The 21,151-nt window shown below is 46.1% G+C and overlaps 2 protein-coding genes across 2 annotated transcripts in view; both read left to right on the top strand.

Annotated features, from left to right (window-relative positions):
• The window catches only part of LOC144169015 (alpha-(1,3)-fucosyltransferase C-like), a 90,308-nt gene that overhangs the window by 1,960 nt on the left and 67,197 nt on the right, over nt 1–21,151 (top strand). The window lies entirely within an intron of this gene.
• On the top strand, nt 2,978–20,695 carry LOC144169017 (alpha-(1,3)-fucosyltransferase C-like). The gene is made up of 2 exons (XM_077698014.1): nt 2,978–4,138; nt 19,661–20,695. The coding sequence occupies exons 1-2, from the start codon at nt 3,747–3,749 to the stop codon at nt 20,322–20,324; spliced, it is 1,056 nt and encodes a 351-aa protein (XP_077554140.1). The 5' UTR covers nt 2,978–3,746; the 3' UTR covers nt 20,325–20,695.

Genomic DNA, 21,151 nt, shown 5'->3' with positions numbered 1-21,151 from the left:
GTATTCAAGCATCACATCTGTGTGCAACCAGTTCTGAGAAGGTCTCAGAGAGTTGAAATGCTTCATTAAGTGTGATCACGTTCATATAAATTTTTGCACCAGATGCAGGCAAAGGAACGGTCAGCGTTTCAGGTGTGAAAGGGTTCGCTACGCCACTATTTATTACAGCCATCCTGATCACAAATTCGCATCTGCTTGTTCTAATTCCGGCTTTACACAAATGGAGCTATCAGTTTCTTATGTATGCCTGAATGGCAACCGAAATAAACTCGCAAGCCATCTTCTAAAAATAATGCTCGTGAAGTGTAACAAAAGAAACTTTTCCAAGAATGACCGGCATCTACACCTGGCTATCACTACCGACCGTAGCACCTGACACAGCTGCTAATGATTGGTATTTTGCAGAAAAGCACGCTTAAAATAAACAATCAGTGCCCACAAATTATTTCCCTCCATTGCAATAAAGGGGCAGCTTTTACAGTTTTTAAGTCATTCTCGAGATTTAAATGCGGCCCTCTTGGTAATAGGTAATTGGTATACACAATAAAAGTGGTGTATAAATTTAAATTCAAGTCAGGATACGTGTCACCTAATACTATACTATAATACTATATAACAAAGGGTTCCGTGGCAATTTCCCGGAAAGTAAGGGGGAAGGGATAAATGGAGTGCAAGACAAACTCTAAAAAATCCCTGCGCCGCACCGAGCAACCTATCGGCTGCTCTTTTGTTACAGTTATAAATTACAACTGATATAATAACGGAATAGAATACTACAACTGGCTGTGTAGGCGCGTGCATGGCGTAACCACAGCACGACCAAGCTCGAGATTGGCGCGAATCAGAGGCAAATTAGGCAATATATAAACCGTCCTTGGTTCTTAAGGAATGTCCGTGCACACTCTAGAAATTTTGAGGCGATGTTTTCGTCATTGGCTCGCATATTTTAGACTCCTAAATGTACCAAGACACGTCGTCGCCGCAGACGCGCGGTGTCAGGGTCGTTCACTGTTCACCTGATCTTTCTATGTGGCGTGGAAGCATAAAAGTCCCGCTACATTCCTTTCATCAGCTATACCAGTCGTGGGCGATGTGCAGGATTCATAATATAATAAAAACAACCACCAAAATTAAACCCCGGAAGTCAGATGGCCCCGCCCCAAAGCGACCCTGCGGCGCAGAATATCGCGGAAGACGACGCGGGCCACCGCATATCCTTGCAGACGTCGCCGAGAAGCGAGGAATCATGGGAATTCACGCCCGCGCGGGGCGAGGAGGTGGACGAAACGAGGGGAATCGCGGCGTTGGGTCTGATAAGGTGTCGACACCCCTAGTCAGACAATTTCGGGCCCCTTTCTCCCATCTTCCCCCTTCTTAAAACATCTTAGCGGCGCGGGCGAAAATGCGATCTTTTGACTTGCTATAACTCCAGATTGATTTACCTGGAAATGTGAACACCCATGTGTCGGTAAAACCTTTTTCAGGGCCACTTAAGACAATTAAATTGATGGCTGCACCGCAGTTGCAGTCAGAGTGCAAACAAGACTACAGAAAAATGGCCAGATGTTTTCCCTACTTAAAGCCAGTACGAGCTTCGTAGTGACAACTAGTGCCAACTTCTCATCGCGAGGTCAAACCACTCCGGTGTGTCTTTGGAGAGCTGTTGAAGATGGCTGCTTCCCTGCATGCTTCTTCGGTGGTTTATCTGCGTACTCGCGCAGACGGCCGCCTTTCGCTACTACGGAGTTTGAAGCTGCAGGCGGTGTAGAAGGTTTAGATTCCTTAGTGAGACGACATGCACCGCCGGGAATGTTTTTGAGCATCACGTTTGCGATGGCGGTGCTTTGCGCAAAAGCAGGCAGAATATCCGAGCCAGTATAAACCAAAAAAAGGTCGCCGCTTTTTGGCTTTTGACGTACATAGTATAGCAACCAAGCAGTGCAGAGAGGTTCAGAGTGTCTGTCAATTGAAGTACAAGAAGCTCAGAGGAAAGAGGGTTTTCAGTGGACGATAATGGCAGTGGAATTGCATAAGGGGACCGGTTAAGGATTTAGGCTCCTCCTGATGGAAAACGTGAACATGCAGCATGTCAGACGACAATACTGAGCATCCATGGCTTTTGTTTTTGTTACTTATGTGTTTTGTTGACGGAGTCTGGACGCGCCCGGCTGTGTTCCCTGTGTTTCTGTGTCTGTGTTTGCTTTCGTGTTCCGAACAGGCAACCTTATTTGATATGTTAAGTGTTTCGCCTTATGGCCACTACATTGGACTGCTTGCCTCTGATTGCCAGTGGTCCCGAGGTATCAACATTTTTAAGTGTAGAGGTGTGCTGCCTGATACAAAAACGTGCGATGAACAAGAAGAACAATAATGAACAGACGCGGTGAGCGCAAATTAATAACTGTTCAATATCATGAGAAGGAGGGGTTGCTTAGGAAAAACCAAAACTAGCGGTGCAAGGCTGGAGAAGCAGCGGAGTTGGGAGTCGACCAAGCTTGTTTCCCCCTTGGATCCGCTGTCAGTGTGTGGGACGCACTGTAACACTCCTGTAAATCCGGCTAAACTTGGTCTCACCACTCAGCACTTAGTCTACCCTTTAGGAAAATCGCAAAGCCTAACAAAGCAAATTGCAAAACCCAGCAAAACCTACCGAAATTTAACAACAGCTCGACTTAACTTAGCTCGACCCTCAGCTCCGCTGTTTTTTTCTTAAACTGTGCATCTAATGCACACCTTTCAACATCCTACAGAAAAACAAGGGTGCTCTAGTCAGAGAACACCTTTTTCGCCACACAAAAAGAGTGTACAACAATAATTTGGGTGTTGGCACCTTAGCAAAAGGTCGCACTGACTTCCCAACACCCTTATTCCAATTGCACTATACATATTTATGCAATAGAGGTGTAAAATGCTTAGTGTGTATATAAAATATATAGTGTTTTTAATTTTAAAAGTTCAAATTGACGGAAGTTTCCCGTGCTGGAGCGGAACTTGGACCTTGAGGCGCACCGTATAGGCAAGCGAGCGATCTTTGTAGACAAGCAGTATTTCTTGTTGCTTTTGAACATGTTGGTGAGGAAGACATGGAGGATATATTCCACGCAAAAATGGGAGTATAGGTACGAATGAGGGTGTCAATATTTAAGAATGAGAGTGTAATGGCCTCCAAACACCCTTTGTCTATTATACTACACCCGTTTGGGCCAAGAACAATGTCAAAAAAGCTTAGTGCGCACCATATACGTAAAACGACGCTGCTCCTTGGCTGGAAAGCATCAACGCTTTTAAAGCATGCATTAGGAAGTATACTTTGGTAATACCAGTGGCAATTGATTTATTTTACCAATAAAAACGAGTTAGGAAGCGTTTACACGCAAATATTCTGATTAGTATTTACCTATTTACCAGCGCAGGCAATTTAGCAGGCAGTAGAGCAGCGCACACGACTATTCCATGGTGCCACCCCCAGTATTGTGTGCTTCGTGCCTGTGGTGTCTGTTGGGACGAATGTAGATTACTTCAGGAATCACTGTCACGTTATCCTTGCTTGATTTCCCGCTTTCGTTGTCCATTACACACACAATGACCTGCAAGAAAAAAAACCCTATTTCTCGTTGCAGAGTCAGAGAAAACGGCGGCACCGCCTATCAATTATAGTTCGCTTTACGCTCGTTGTACTTGCAGCATTGTGCTGTTTCTATATTTATCAAAACGACATAATTAAATGTGGACCGAACCGAAGAAAGATGACACGGAGTGCCCCTGTAATTAATGCAGGGTACATATGCTCACAACCCGGGCGTGACCACACAGCGACAACAAAGCAGCCTCATGAGCCTAGAGTGCTGGTTTGGACTCAAATTCACAATAGATGGAATTTTGGTCCCGGCAACTGCAACTTCACAATATTTCAGTGCAGCGCATGTGGTAATGCCTGCCATATCACCAATGATCGCCGTACACTGAACGATAGCGACGCCGTGCTCTTTCATGGAAAGGACATCAACCTGAGAGACATGCCCAAGTGGAGATCGCCGGGACAAATATGGGTTTACTGGTCGATGGAGCCTCCTACGTACCCCTACACCGATTCTCTAAAACACCTGAAGAACACTTTCAACTGGTCGATGACTTACAGGTAAGGACCCTGATAAACTTAGTTATTTGTAATATGTTTGTAAGAACGGCGCGATGGTCTCTTTTATCACATTTGTGTCGGATAAGGGGTTTAAAAGTCTTAAACGCAAATTTTGTTGCTTTTATGGCCCTAGTACGAAGTACTCTAGCCTAATTGGTGTTTGCTTATAACAGATTGAAGTGTTAACTGTGCCTTATAAATTGCAGCAAACTTGGCCCCATCTACGTCATGTTTTAAAAAAACTAGTTTAATATTCTTCGAAATAAAGATTAATTGACTAATTTGTCCTTCGAATAGCAGGCTATAATTCGTGAGCTTCACTTAAAGGTGGTCGGTTTGCGTGACCGTGCTAGAAGCTACTTACAGACGAAGTTTTGCGCAAGAAATTCCGTATTGTTAAAGTCCCTGTGAATGCCTTTTTTATGTGTAAAGCTTTTTGTATAGAGCAAAGACATCACTAAAGCAAGAAGAAAAACAGGGGACGTTCATGGGAAATTTCAGTCATGTTACATTCATTATTCGTCTCAAACGTGCTGAAAGGCGCGTTGGGGGATTATTCATGTCGAGTAGCATCGCACAGTCAGCGTTACCTGCATGAAAATAAACCTCTTTTTTAGGGCACAGCCCTTTGGCGCCCGTTCGTAGGCTGAGGGGGGGCGCCGTCGGTTGGCAAGTTCGAAGAGTGAAATAAAGCAGAGAAGGAGACTGTCGAGACATTGGGAGGGAAAAGCGGTTCGCCGTGGCGGCGTGAGACTGCTGCGCGAGGCGCTCGACGTCGCGACGTTTGGCGAAAACGTGAGGAGGGCGTGCCCATTGCAATGATATGCGTTCGCTTTCTAAGACGCAGATCGTAGTCCCTTCCTGAGCAGTACTTCGCTCCGCCGACGCTGACGCTCACCATAGCTGCTGTCCAGAGAACGTACAAGTGAGTGCTGTCTCAGTGCACTACAGCCATCAGGAGTGAGTGCTGAACTGCGAGTGCGGCTTCCGGTCGTGCGCTTCGTCAGCCACCGTAGCTGAACGAGCTGCCAGAGCGGAGGCTCAGCACCGCCGACGCCAGAACTCGGAGTGAGTGCTGAACAATCAGCGAGACAACCAGTGCTTGTGCTTCGTCAGCCACTGCAAATACAAGTTTTCTGTAACCATACAAATATGTCGGCCAGAAATTCCTTACCTCAGCATACTATGCACGGTCAAAACAGCTAAACAGCTGCGCGCAAATATCGCATTAGGAAATATTGTAGTCGCCAGCCATTTGTTTCTCATTTAGAATGAATAATGTCGTGCTTTTAAGATTCATAAATTGTAGCGCCGTACTCGCCATTTCTTTAGCACTGCCTGCACGGGACACCTTGCGCATTAAAACTGACATTAAGTAGCGACACCGCGTACCCCAAGCCCGCATACGTAACCTGTAAGAAACCGTGGTAAGTTCTGAGGTGAAGGGTACAAGCCTTGAACTGTGGCCGTCGGAGCTCTGCTCATTGTCCGGCCGATGCGCTCCATATCTCTAAGACAAACAGGGAGCTCCGCGACCTTACTGGAAACCAGGCTAAAGTCAGTGAAAAGAGTACACAGTCCGCTGCTTTTTACGATGGCTCATGGTATTTTGTACCGCCTCCCTCCCCCTCAGTAAACGACATTACCCCGAAAAGAGTCCTCGCCGAAGTACTAGCTTTTCCACCACTTTCTGCGGGGTTGTTTATGATACCATTTAATCCCCCGGTTTGATGCTCATACAGCTCGTGGATAATTAGGATGCATCAACCACCTGCAAACGAGCCTTCGTAGTAGCAAAGATTATCGAAAATGATATCGGTGTAAACTACAAGGAAAATGAGCTGAGATCAGATGACATCCTCGTTGAAGTGGGGATGAAAGAACGATTCAGAAAACTTTTGCGCCAGACTGACATGCATGACGTGAAAACTGAAACGAGCATCCACAGCGGTGTCATACAAACTGCTGTGCGTGTAATAGCGGCATTTATATTTGTTTTAAAAACTTATGCCCTGCCCAAGTTGCGCTGTATAATTACTTTGCATGCCTTAGGCTAACTGCTACGGGCTCCGCCATTACTCCCATTCCCTCCTAGGACGGCCGTAACTGGAAGAATAAAGGAAGATCGACTATACAAGTTCTGGCGATTTTGAAATTCTTGGTTTTATCAAGGAACTTCTCTGTGTGGAAAGGTTATGTTTGTAGTAAAGACACTAATGTGTTGTTATGGAAGCTCACTCTCTTTCGTATTTCAGGCTTTCTTGAAACTGGCCTCCTGAAACGTTTAGTTTTTTTTTTGCAGCCAACCAACAAAGTAATTTCAGGTATATCTACAAAAGCGATGAAGTGAGCCCTTCCACTTTGGCTTAGTACAAAGCGAAAAGCATATATTTCGGGCGCCAAGCGACGTATTTAGTGTTGTATGCCTTTTCAGTGACAGTGATGCCGTGTACGAATAAGACACGAAAAATGGGTATACCGCCCCATTGTTAGAATAGCGGCCAGCATCCCTGTGTCGTTTTTGGAGGATTGGCGGCATGAAGTTGCGGGAATACGCTGACTGCCAGAACGGACAGTGCCGGATCAGAATATTTTAGCAATGGACTGAGGTTTGTGTCCTCGGAGGAAAACTTTGGAGTTTTAGTGTGAAGATATTTTAGTCAAAAACTCCTAGTTGATGCTTTAAAAACGTGTCTTCGCCTGTGCAAAACTAGAAATTATTTTGTGTAGCATTTGTCTTCAGTGTGCAGAAAATAAGCTGAACTGATTTGAATGGAAACATAAGCTGTTTGCACACTCATAAGAACGCTGCTTACAGCGTGCTTTTCCAGAACGCCAAATCTTATTTCTGATAACAGCTTTCACTTCGTGTCTAATTTGGACATGAAATTTCTGTTCCGCAGATGTCGCAAGCATTTATAACAAACTGATTAAGGAGGTATTCTGGGCAAGTTGGTACTGCATGGTACACGAGCAAAGCGGAAATAATACAAGGAGAAAGAGGTGTATAACAAGGACATGAGCTGGTTCCAACTAACTTCGTGTGTAAATGCCCATATATATGCCCAAAACGCGTGGATATGAGCAAAACATTACACTTTCCAGCACATGTAACCATTTGTCGTGTGATTGCAGCTCGCGCTGTTGCGTACAAATAACCATAGTTACCAACCGACGACTGTGGGCCACCTAGTATCACAAAACACCAAACGAAAAACCATGGTGCACACATACGTAACAACCGCGACTTTCCCTGCTCTGTCTCCTTGTTAATGTTAATGTCGCGCAGTTCGTTTCTCAACGAACGGTTCACGTCGTCCTGAAGATTGTTGGCCATAAAAATAACACGTTGCGGCGGATACCCGGCCTTGCCGAAGTGGTCTTTTTGCGCTCTAAGGCTGTGCTCAGATTTCGACGACAAAAAGAGCTTAGAGCGCTTTTGAGGCACCGGTTGGTAGTGCCACATGTCCTGTCTTCTTGAAAGAAAAGTACTTATCTGTGCTGCCGACACACAAAAAAGGAGTTTTAATGGCCTTCCCAGTCGACAAACATCAACAGAAAGCTAGCACGGCAGCCAGATTACGTTCAAGCATTTTACCGATGCACAGCTTGAAAAATGGGACTCTAGCACTAAACGGCTGTGCGTGTGCCTAAATTTATAAACACCAGCAGGCAGGCTTGAAAAAAGTGAAGGCCGCATTCTGAGAATCTTTATTCTCGGCTGAAAGACATTAACATGAGCAGCCTTTGCGGGTTGTCTCGGAGCGAGGTACCGGACGACGTACGTGGTTGAGAAAGCGTTGCCGTGTTTGCGCAAGAGCACTTGGGCAGGTTATGAGTCAAGGATCTGTTTTTTACAGGAACTCTGAATAGGTAAACGGCCACCTGAAAGAAGGGAGCGTTGGTTCTCTAAGCGTTCGTAGTGTGTTTACATCAAGGACTACTACTATTCGCTCCCCCACGATGGCCTCGTGAAGTACGCCGAAGAGAGCATTCACTCCTTGGGGGCAGTAGCGTTTCAAAACGGTGTGCCCCCGCACGGGGCACCTTGAGTAATCTTGGTGACGGTATTGTGAACACAACAAACCCGGATACCCCAAACATAAGTTGTAACCTACCGTGACGATGTGTTTTAAGGTGAAGGGTAGAAACCACAAACAGTGGCCATTGGAGCCTAGGTCAAGCTCCGGTGGATGGGCTCCCTGTCTGTTTAGCTGGCAAGGAGCCCCTGGCCTCTACAGCTATCAGGGTAAGGCTGTCGAAGAAAGTACCCCCGTTCCCTGCTTTTATATTATGCTGTATGGTATTGTGTAAACACCCCTATAGACATAGTGGGGCCGCACCGAGGTTTCCTTCCAACCTCTTTCAACAACTGTCTTTTCAACAACCGTGACCAACTATTCTCGTTTTCTTGTGATCGAGTCAGCTGACCCAGCAAGTCCTGTCGCTTCACTGTCGGTATTCCTGGTTTCGAAATTTCTGCAACGCACATTCTGTTAAAGATATCAAGCTAAAATGCTCACGGCGGGAGAAATATTTGTCGAAGACAATACTGAACAACAAACCCGCACCCTTCGTGCCCAAATTCACATCCTTCATCTGGACATCAGGGTCACACCCCACTGGAGCCTGAACAGCTCCCAGGGTGTAATTCCTGAGATAGATCTTACCGAATAGATCTCCTTACCGAAACAGATTCCGACCTTCTCGAAGGGTTAAAGGAGCCATGAAGAGAAAACAAAACTTTGTTTTATTCGAACGATTAGATGTTTTATAGTACCCCAAGCGCTTTCCCGGAAGCAAATGATGCTTTATTCACTGAGAAATAAGGCAATTTAAGCCAAAATTTTATATCTCCCGCTAAATTGCACATTTCGTGAAGTGAACAATGGCGTCATACGAGCCGGTCCATGAAACAGATACTTAGTATGTCGACTCCATATAGCACCCAAACGCGGGAATCAAACAGGAAGCGAAACTAGTGCCGAAACCGAGACGGCGGCCATTTTAAAAATAGTAGTAAAACCTAGTGCACCCTCAGCCCTAGTCATGGAATCGCCTGATCCGGAGAACAAAACTCTCGCCGAGTAGCTCGGGCTTGCATTTAACAACCTCACACCACTTGAACGCTCAATGCTTCTAAGTGCACGAGCGGCAGGAGTTGTAGGTTACCCGGATGGACCGAAAAGCGACCATTCCGCGATAGCCACAACAGTCGAACGCCCAGCGGTCGGCACCGCTGCCTCGTCAGCCCCGTCGCGACGGACGAATACAGACTGGTACGTATGTGCCGTATTTTTATTACGGTTAATAATAGTTCAATTTCAGTAGCAGTATCGCTTATGCCAGTTGGCCGGTGTCGTGTATAGAAAGCTGTTTGCGCGAGCTCTCTGCTTCGACCAGAAAGATACGAGCGTCAACGCGCGGTGTGTACGGAATTTTTTCCCCCCAAGGTCAGAGCGCTTTGACGGCGCCAGCATGTCCCAGGAGTGAGCTAACGTAAAGTTCCCTGCCGTAATCACTTCCTCGGAAATGAAGTAAGCACACTCGTACTTCTTTTAGCTCTCTTTCGTCTCCGTTTGCCATGTTCACAAAACGTAGCCACTTGCTTCGCCGAGGTTCGTCGTTGGGCAGCACATGAAAGGAGATCTCCTCACCGGCGGAAATGTCGCCCTCCCTCCACAATTTGCCCGTGCTACATGGTCATTTCAAAACGTAGCAACGAAATTTCATTGTAAAGTACTCGAACAAAAGTTTTCAGTAGTTGTAAACTGGAAACGAGCTCCTAACAATAGCAGCAAGCCAACACCATTCCGAAACTGGGACGACTGTCACTATCTCGTCGCTGCTTGCTGTTCCTTACTCCCCTCGTTTCTATTATACCTTTGCTGATTGGCGATATGACGGCCAACCTCCTGTGAACGTGATTACGATACCAAGCAAGGTCGCATCTGTGTGTGCTGGGACGGTTCGTTGGCCCCGAAGATCCTCGAACCCGAAAATTCGTCTGCGCGACGGTGGCGACGGCGAGATGTCGAGTTCGGCTGGCGGTAGTTTCGTACGCATTGGCGTACACGTTTGCGTGTTTATTCGGAACTTCAACCGTTCACTCCACCGCTCTTAGTGTCATAAAAGGAATGTGCAGTATGTTTAACGGGAATGTAGCTCACTATGCAAACTGGTAAGCCCTGCCTGTTGCGTTTGCTTTTGCCGGCCTCCGCCAATCGCAGAGCCTTCTCGTGTGACATCATAGGTTCTGTTGCGGGAAATGAGCTGGTGGGTCGCGTGGTCATTCCCTTTTTTCCTAATTATGTAGCCTATTTGAGGGAAGTTTGTGTTAAAAGTGGTGTCAGTATGGTTCTAACGAGGCAATCTTTCGAACCAAACTTGTGTTTTCTCTTCATGGCTCCTTTAAAGGATCAGGGCATCACAAACGTGCGTCGCATCACGATGCGGAGAGATGATAAGATAATCCCCACCAAACAATATTAGGACCTTTGACACATGGGCCCTTCCACAATATATATAAATGCGCTCACCGCCGCCGTCTTGTCAGGGTCGGGGCTGACACCCTCAGGACTAACCACGTGGCCGAGGAACGTGAGCTGTTGAAATGCGAAGTGACATTTTTACGGTTTCAGCGACAGTCCCGCTGAACGGATCGCGTTCAACACTTGGCATGCAGGCGATCGAGATGTTCGTCGAAGGTCCGGAAAAAAATGACATCATCCAGGAAAACTAGGCAGAACTGCCATTTCAGGTCCAACAGCACACTGTCCATCATTCTTTGGAAAGTCGCAGGGGCAGAGCAGAGACCGAACGGGAGCACCTTGAACTCGTATAACCCATCTGGTGTGATAAAGGCAGTCTTTTCGCGGTCGCGCTCATCCACTTCGATCTGCAAATACCCGCTGCGTAAGTCGATGGAGAAGTACCTGGCATGGCGTAGTCGGTCTAAGGAGTCGTCAATCCGAGGGAGAGGGTAAACGTCTTTCTTCGTAATTTTGTTCAACCTCCTATATTCCACGCAAAATATTTGCCACCAGAACCACGGGTGACGCCCATGGACTCGTCGACGATTGTATACCGTCGTCTTGCAACATTTCTTTGACTTGGTGACGTATTGCAACTCGCTCTTTTGGGGAGACCCTGTACGGATATTGACGAACAGGTCTTTCCCCTTCCTCTGTCACTATGTGGTACTTAGTGACCGCTGTCTGTCGCAACTTCGACGAAGGAGCAAAACAGTCAGCAAAAGAAGAGATGACGCTGTGGAGGCGGCGCTTTTGGTCTGCCGATAGGTCCGGGTTAACCTCAACATTAATGCCTAAGTTGTAAGCGGCCTGAGGGGTTGCCGTTGTCGAGGTGTGCTGCTGAACATTTTCGTCCATCGCAAAGAACGAAGGTTGTCCGGCACAGACATAGTCTTCGTCCAGCTGGGCTTCGGCAGCCTTCTTCACTAGGCGTTGGTGTGCGTTACCGAAGTTGGTTATCAGAACTTGTGTCCGGTGGTCGCGGAGGCGCACAAGTCTTCGAACTACGCAAACTTGCCGGTCTAGTAAGAAGGAAACGTTGCCTTCAGAGAACCCGCAGGTGGCGTCGCTTTCACATTATACCGTGAGGAACAGGCTGGCTCGGGGCGGTACTGTTACGTACTCGTCGCAAATGCGTAACGCCGCCTTGGGTAGTTCCCCTTCGTTTCGGACAGCTCCCTGTGTCGAGAACGTCACGAGTAGCTTTCGAAGGTCAATAATCGCACCGTACTCATGGAGGAAGTCTAATCCCAATATTAGCTGCTTGGAACATTCCCGCAGCTATAGGAAGCAGCCAGGGAAATGTACGCCACGTATCTGAATCCTGGTGGTACATACACCGATCGGTGTTACCAGATGACCACCAGCGTACGGATCTCTGGACCGTCCCATGGTGTTGTTACCTTCTTCAGTTTGGTGGCTAGCTCGCTACTCATCACGGAAAAATTGGCGGCGGTATCCACCAAATCCGTCACGTGATGAATAGCGACCATAACTGCAATATCGGCCGAAACTATTTTACTGTGTGATGGCGCACCGACGGAGCTGGTGCGGTCAAGTCGTCGGTGGGGACCGCTGAGGCCGAGTCGGGTTCGGAACAGGCTCCGGTGAAGTCGTTGGTATGGATCGTTGGTGTCAAGTGGGATGAACTGGTTCGTGGGATACGTGGAGGATGTTGACCTTTCTAAGCGGTGGCGGTCCCGCCTCTGGAGGACGCCGTCTTTAGTTTCCCCGGTTAGGACTGGGGGTCCGGTCGCTGGTCGTCCCCGAAGAGAATGGACGTCTAGGTGACGTGAAGCGTCGGGGCGAGGGCGACCGAGACTCGTGGTTCTTCGATGCGTATTGTTCCAGGAAGGCATCAGAATTATTTTTGAACTGTTGATAAATGAACAAAGCCATTTTTTGTTTATGCTGTTTTGAATAGTCAGTATTGTATGCTTGTGGAAGAGTGGGGCAGCGTGGGTTCTGGGTGATTCATTTTATATCAAGCGTACTGCTTTCTTTTGGAGTACTAGAATATTATCTAAATTTACTTTGCAGTTGTTCCCCACACAAGCGAGCAATAACTGAGGCGAGAGTGTATTAACGCGAAATACAGCTGCTTTTTTAGTCACGTGGGCAGAAGCTGCTTCAGTTTATAGATGACGCCAACAGAGCGTGACACATCGGTTCGAATTCTATTTATATGAGCTGACCAATTTAAATTTTTATTAAACGTCACACCAAGAAATTGGTGGGAAGGGACTTGTTCGATGGTCGTGCCTCGAAATGTGATTGAAATTTGGTGGCTTACACCCTTATTTTTAGGGCGAAAAACGACAAACATAGTTTTATTTGTGTTGAATGAAAGCTGGTTTGCTTCTAGCCATACCGATAAATTTTCAAGCCAGGCATTTGTTAATGTCTGGAGTGGAGCAATATCACTGCCGGAAAAGAATATGTTCGTGTCGTCGGCGTATAAGATTAAATCTGCTGTGGAAGAAATATGTACGATGTCGTTTATGTATAAAAAAAAATAAGAGCGGGCCGAGTATGGATCCCTGTGGCACTCCAAAATTCAGTTTTCCTTGTTTGGATCTTGCTTGCTCGATTTCTGTGTATTGAAAACGGTTACATAAGTAGCTTTTTATTAGATCCAAGCAAATCCGTCTAATTCCATACCTACTTAATTTTTGCAGTAAAATGTGGTGCTTTATGGAGTCAAACGCTTTCTCAAAATCAATGAAGACACCTATTGTGTACAGGTTCTGTTCCATGTGGTCAATTATTTTATCTTTAATGTTCAACAGTGCTAACTCAGTTGATTTTCCTTTTTGGAAGCCGTACTATTGCTCTGATATGACGTTGTTTGCCTTACAAAAATTATATATTCTAATATTATTCAACTGTTCTATAACTTTTGACAATAAAGGAAGAACTGAGATTGGTCTATAATTATTCATATCATTTGAACCTTCTTTTTTGAATATAACAGAAGCTTTGGCAATTTTTAGTTTGTCGGGAAAAACACCTGTACTCATTATCAGGTTGCAAACATGCGATAGTGGTTGGCAAAGAAAGTGAGCTACTGCCTTTATGGGCTCCACTTTTATTTCATCTTCTCCGCAAGCTTTATTATTTTGTAACGCTTTTAATATATTACAGACCTCTAATTCTAAAACGGGAGATAGGTATATAGAATTCTGTATACTCGTTTTGATGTATGATTCAGGATCAGTAGCTGCATTGATGGTGGAAGCTACGCCTGATACCAGGAAGTGCTTATTGAATTTATCAGCAAGCGCAGTTCCTTTGAATATTGTACCATCCATCTGTAGCTCTGAAATTCCTCTGCTTTTGTTTTTCATCGTTAAGCTATTCAGAGTAGTCCAGATTTTTTTTAGGGTCGTTAATTACACTAGTAAATTTGTTTTCATAGTATGAACAGCGCGCTTTTTTAATATCGTAGTTTAGCTTATTTCGACTTTTTTGAATTCTGTAAAATGAATGGTTTTTTTTTTTGTTTTCACAAATATTGCAAATAGCCTGTAATGCTCCCTGATCCTCCTCAGAAGGGTGGCGTCAATCCATGGCTTCCTAGCGTTTTTACATTGCTTAATTTGTACAAGGGGAAATGCCACATTGTAGACCTCTTTAACTTTACTAATAAACAAGTTGTAGCAATCCGAGGCGTTCTGCATATTGAGCACATCAAGCCAATCTACGTTTTCAATTAATCGGTAAAACACAGCAATCTTGTCGTCATTTATTAATCTGCGCACAACAGGCGCGGCAGTTGTGTCGCGTTTACGTCGTCCAGAATGAGTTGGAAAAATGATAAATATCGGCCAGTGGTCACTTATAGCTGAAATTAAGATACCAGCTTCTAGATTATTGGTGGGGCAATTCGTGAAGCAGGGATCCAAAAGGGCCCTAGATGTGGCGGTAATCCGTGTTAGGGCGTTAATGACGTTTTCGTAGCCGCAGGAGAAGAAAATGTCAAGCAGTTTGTGCTTGCTAGGTTGCAAGGATAGCAAGCCTATGTTTAGATCACCAGTAATGACGATTGATTTGTCGCCGAGTTGATTGCAATAGTGTAGCATATCTTCAAGAAATTCCAAAAATGTTTCTATAGCTCCCTAGGGAGGCCTGTAGATAACTGCGATGACTGAGCTGGTGGTACTTATTAACAGCGACTCGTAGTCGCAGTTTAGAACTGAATATTTTTGAACTACGCAAAACTTTATATGGTGTCGGACGCTCCCTCCTTTCGTGCTGCTTCTGCCAAGTGACGTGCACCCGTACCCTGGAAATTGCACAACGATCGAATCCCTCGCAAACCACGTCTCGGAGAAGACCAGTATATCAAAGTTATACCGTAATGCATTAAGGAACACTTCAACAGAATCCTTTTTGTTGTTGAGGCTCTGCGGATTTAGGTGGAGCAAAGAAGTATGTTTCTTATCGCGCAATGCTTTACTGTGGTTTATGCAGTGCGTGAAAGAATCGCAGTCGTAGTAAGTGTCCGGAGTGGCGTCAGTTATCATTGCGAAAGTGTTTAGCCGGGGAAGCATCGTACTGCGTTCGCTTCAAGTTATCATTTTATCCGGTCTAAGTCGTTGACTGTGCTTATCCGGATCACTTTGTCGCGAGGGCCTCTGGAAACGAACAGTCTTCCATTTCGGTGCCAAGTGAACTTATATTCCTTCTCCTTTGCTTTAGTCCTCATTTGCCAGAATAAGGCCTTATTCTGGGCTGTTAGGTTCTCATTGAAAAAGATCTTGCTCTTTGCCTGTTTCAGTTTCTGTTTCTTTTCAAGCCAAGCTTCTTTTGTTACACAGGATGAAAAGCGCACAAGGACTGGGGCAGCCGTAACTGCTCCGCTTTCCTTTGGTTTAGACGGAAGCCGATGTACGGCTTCAATGTCCGTTTCGGAAAGCTCTGGAAGGTCAAGTTCTGTGGCCAATACATTTAGTTTGTAGATCAGGTTTTCGTCAGTGTGCTGGGGCAACTCATGCACTTCCATGTTCATCCGTCGGCTATGCTGCTCCAAATCATTGACTTGTTTCCTTAGCTGTTCTACCACCTGTTCTTTGACTTTTTCCTAGAGCCTTTCCATGCGCTTTCTGTGACAAGTGTGTGGCGCCCCCCATCCCTGATATTTGTTGGCCGCTAAGTTCAGTGGCCCCACCAGGCTCGGCGGGCAACATTGTGTGTGGCCGGGCAATAAACACCGCCGAGCACGGCTGCTCGGGGGTCAGTCACTGTCACCACCAGCACGCTGCATGTCGTCTCTCGGCAGGAGGGTCACGAACGCGGGTCTAAATCGTGACACTGGCGACGAGGATGGGATAAGTCGCCACTGACGCCACTCGTCGCCACTGACACTGGCGACGAGGATGGGATTCGAACCCACGAAATCGTGACACTTTCGTAAGCCGGATATGTCAGTATGTTGAAGTTTCATCTGAGCAACAACTTAGTCATACTTTTTTGACATTTCCTTCATTGAGCTCTCAATGGCATGAACTGTCGACTTGATAATTTCCAAAGAATCAACCTTCGATTTCATTTCCAGGAGCGTCGAAAGTTTGCGATGAATTGCAGAGAGTTGATTCGTGATGCTTATTTCCGGTTCAACGCCTGATCTGAGAGCCATCGGCCTCAGTGCAGTTTGTTTGCAGGCTTCACATTTCCATGATTTTTTAGTAGCATCAGTTTTCTTTTTGTATGCCTTTTCCTTTACCACTGAGCACGTTCCAACGTGATAGTGTGATTGACAGTCAGTAGATGTTAAGTATGCACCACTTGCGAGCTGTTGCTCGCAAGCACGACATTTATCTGGCATTATACAAATCACAAAAATGCGGCCAGCAGCAGTGGCATCCGATTTAGCTCGATAAAATTCGTTCAAACTACGGGAACCAACCTGCGACAGCAAGAGGGCGATGCTCAGTTGACTTCGATGGAGCCAAGCCGTACCACTGCTGCTGGGCGTGTGTCAGGCCGTCGGCGATGGTGCTAGCTTTTATGAGCGATCCTGGATGTGACGTAGGTGCCCACGTGGTCCCGGCTGTCAATCTTCGCCTCCCTGGCTCCCAGCTACATTTCAGCGTGACATGCAGTCCTGCAACAGCGAGAGGGCGATGCTCAGTTGACTTCGATGGAGCCAAGCCGTGCCACTGCTGCTGGGTGTACCGGGGGTACGCGACACAAGACGCTCTGCAGAAGGCGACGGCAAAGGTGGCTAAAATGTCACACACCGAATTCACCATCTTACTCATGGAGATTGTCATCGTCCCAAACAAGCCCTACATAATCACCATCGTCCCAAACAAGCCCTACATAATCACCACAAACATCGACGTCGTCGTCGGGCTTGTCGACGGAGCGGTAGGAAGTCAAGCTTTGCCAGCGAGGAGTTGTGGTCTTGAGGCGGCCGCGCCCGGTTTCGATCCCACGGTTCTCTGGCCGTGACGAGAGGTACGTGGCGCAATTCCCACTGCGCTACAAACCGAGACGCGAACATGGCTACGAACGCGCCTTATGTCCTTCACTCATTCCGATGGCGCGTGCCGTCAACACCTATAACAATGTTTCAGTTTCATCGATAAGCATTTTAGCTTCGCCCCTCTCATCATCATTGACTTCGTGAAGATGGCGGGATCTTTTTTTCGTAATATCTATCATTCGAAAACTGGAATAGAAGTGGAGAAGTATATCCAAGCGCCATATTTCATATCCCAAAGTGGGACCGCTAGCTTAAAGCACGTTATTAACTTTCCTTTAAAGGTGACGCCTTGCGCGATTCATTTTATCTTAGATCAGTACGAAAGTGTAATTATCTTCCACGTATTATTGTACGAACTGTTTATAATGACGATTTTCACCGCGCTTTGTGGAAATATTTTATTTGGTCTCATATTTTATGCTTAGTGTTATGCATCTCCCTGCTTTGATGCACGCAAAGGCAAGCAGGTATCAAATAAATAAATAAATAAATACATAAATAAATAAATAAATATAAACTTGCGGAGCCGCAAGTTCGCCTCCGACGTGTTGAGAACCTTATGCATTCGAACTTGAACAATAATATATTTATTGTTTTATTTTTGCAGTAAGCAAGGATTGCTGTATGAATACTACCATTGCTATGTTATTGGTTTTAAACAAATTACGAAACTCTAGCCTTACGATTTTCCTTGCGTGAATACAGAGAAATAAACTGCAGCCACTTGGAGCGAGGTGTCATTCGCAACGCGTATAGAATTTTTTTACCGTAGTACGACGTTAGAAAAAAATTATGTTCTTTTGGGCTATTCAGTAGTGTGTTGTGAAAACAACATAAAAATAAATAGAAAATGAAAGCACCTGTTAGATCTCTCCAAGGGTTAGCCCTGTGAAAGATCATCAAAAAAGGTGATAGAGTAGAGAATTTCTTTACAAGAAAATAGGCAAAGACTGGACATACTTTTTGTGTGAAGGAAATATAAGTGAATGCTCCTCAGTTTTTCTCCTCAAGGAGAAAATGCTCCTCAAGGCATTCGCGCTGGTTTTATACCTATACAACAAAACTGGTCAACCAACACTTGTAAAAATAGTTGATTTAGTCAGAGCATGAAAGTGCTCAGGTAGATTGGCTTAAATGAAATTGGCTAAAAGCGGCACTTTCAACTTTGCGAAATCCGACAGCCTTCCGCACCCCCTCCTCCCCCTTTTATTCCCCGGTTATTGCAGGTAAGCCACCCCACAGAAGATATCAGGACATGGACACTGCATGTATTCCAGGTCTACAAAGAACTGAATATTTTCTGTATTCGACAGTAAAAGAGGCACATCAATTAAAGGAACGAGGATTTGTGAGCACTGTATAATAAATGAATTTTGATGTCAACTGACGCTCATAATTAGGCAAGGCTGCGCTGAAGGCTGGACGGCTGGTGGTTGCGTGCGGGCTCACTTTGATGCGGCTGTATTGGACCCGAAATGCTGGGTTTGTGCCGCTGCACAGCGCGACTGAGTCATCTGCTTGCGCGACATGCAGTGACCGGCCTCAGTACAGTTCACGTACTGTGGCTGAACTCCAATGCCCGTAGCACGGCCGTATTTCCTGGAGCTTTAGTCCGGCTGGAGTCCGACGATCGCATCTCGGCTCTCCTCCGGTGGCCGTACTTCGGCCGTACATGGGTGGCTTTGGAATGGCCGGAGCCCTAAGGCTTGTATCTGGCCGTATGAACGTAAGCCGGTCGACTGGCCGACGGACACGGGCCGTTGGACAGCCATGGGAGTACGGCCGTATACGGCCAAAAGGCCCACATATAAACACGGGCCGAACATGGCTGCCGGAAAAAATCCGGACAGAAAATCACCGGCCAAAGTACACCGGCTTGATTTAGGCCACACAGTCCTGTGCTGCCTCGGTAGGGCAAACATCGCGATCCCCTATGATGCGCTTGTGCGGGCATCTACAAAACGTGAATTATAGGCACATGGGGTTAGTCAGTGAACAATGACGGAAATATAAATGCACACCTTACTTTGACGAGACAAGAGTGATAGCAAAGCACAAAAACCACCTTGTAAGAGAGATCATGGAGGCGTCTAAAATGGTCGGTGTTGGCGCCGCGTTCATCATCATCCCGTGTTTGAGTTCATCGGCCAAGGAAACTGTATATCTTGCCTCTGAATAAGTGCAAATCGGCCACAACCTTCTTTCTTTACTCATTGTTCCTTTTTTTGATTTTGTTGTTTTTTGTTTGTGGTATCAGGTGACGCACAGTTGTCGGTTGCTGACTATTGTTACCTAAACGAAAGAGCACGGCTGCAGTCACATGAAAGCCCCGAGAGTGCAATGTCTTGCAGATGTGTGGATGTTTTGTGTAACATATGGGTGTTAAAAATAAAAGTACCGGTTGTCCCCGTGGTCGTCCTTCGTGCAATTTGTGCACTTTACTCGTCTACCATTTAACAAACTCTCTTTCAGTTTTACATATTTATTTTTCATTTGAAGGTTGGACTCGGATGTTGTTACGTACTACGGCAAAGTGAACAAATACAAGACACCCCAAACGTACGACTGGGAAAGGCTTGAGATGGCCTGGCGGCAGAAGTCCCGGATGGCAGTCTGGGCTGTCAGCAACTGCGTCACCCCAAGCAAGCGGGAAAATTATGTGTTGGAGCTTCGGAAGCACGTAGCCGTGGATGTGTACGGGTTCTGCGGAAGGAACAAATGCCCTAAGAAAAGACGCGCTCGGTGCTACCGCGACTTTTCTAAGGTTTACTTCTTTTATTTGTCATTCGAAAACTCAATATGTAAGGACTACGTCACTGAGAAGCTTTTTGAGGCGCTGAGGTACGACATTATACCTGTAGTTTTCGGCGGGGGGAACTACAGCGTTGTGGCACCTCCAGGTTCGTACATTGACGCGCTCAGCTTTTCTTCACCGAAGCACCTGGCTGACCATTTGAAAAAGGTGTCCTCAAACTTTTCATTGTACGCAAAGTATTTCGACTGGAAACGAACTCAAAGTGTGACGATAAATGATTGGCGAACGCAAAGTTACTGCTCCCTGTGCGAAAACCTACAACGCGTATCGTTCAAGCAGCAAACACTGAGTGTTGATCCCTTTCACTGGTGGGTAAACAAGTCTCAGTGCCAGGAATGGAGCAACTAGGCGGCCTTCATCACCTCGTGATTAGTTTTATTTCTCAAAAGGCAGCTTTACACACGGATGACGAGGTGGTTGTGGAAAAGATTTTGAAAAGCGCGGTATGTTGCTACTTCCTGTAAACATTTTTAGGTAGCAACTACGTTTGGGTCTTAAGTAGTAAAATTTGATAATGTTACTTTGATTCCTGGCAAGCAGCGTTTTGGAACGCACGTACTGTATTTGCTATGTATGATTCAGGAGCACTGAAGGTGGGCAAAGAGAGAAGGACCAGCACAGAGGCGTTTTATTCGCTCTATCCCAGGGCCGACAAGGGCCGTCGGCTCTACTGTCGCTTAAAATGCGTGTGTAAAAGGCTACGGCTTCAGGGCGTTGGTCAGTTTGAGCGAGGTGTGTGTGTCAGTGCTTGAAACTGTTTATTTTATAATTTCTATGCCGGGCCGTACATTGTTATTTTTGCGAACAGCGAAAGGGAGATCAAATGTCTTTCTTACGAAAGAAATTGTTGAGGCTCAGGGAAAGGGGTAAAGAGATGGTAGGGAGTCAAATGGAGGCACCTAAGTTTAAGGCTCTAAATGTAGCAGCCGCTTTCCTTGGGCTTATCTTGAGGCAGAAAGCTTGGCAAAGTTATTACCGTCTTAATAGAAGCAAAACATGGAATGCTTGAGTTGTTTTCCCTGGAACATACTCTTGGACATGACTAGGTTGCGTAACAGGGTGGATGTTTTGCCAATTTTAGTAGTAATGTGTGACGTTCACATCGAACATCTTTGCCAACATAGATTTGTAGACTTGCGTTGGTTTGTCCACCACAGAGTGTGCGATTCTTCGGT

This window comes from Haemaphysalis longicornis, unplaced genomic scaffold (genome assembly GCF_048455015.1).
Source record: "Haemaphysalis longicornis isolate Haplotype H1 unplaced genomic scaffold, Haemaphysalis longicornis Haplotype H1 scaffold_2, whole genome shotgun sequence".
Lineage (NCBI taxonomy): Eukaryota > Metazoa > Arthropoda > Arachnida > Ixodida > Ixodidae > Haemaphysalis > Haemaphysalis longicornis.
This window is presented reverse-complemented; position numbering and strand designations above follow the sequence as displayed.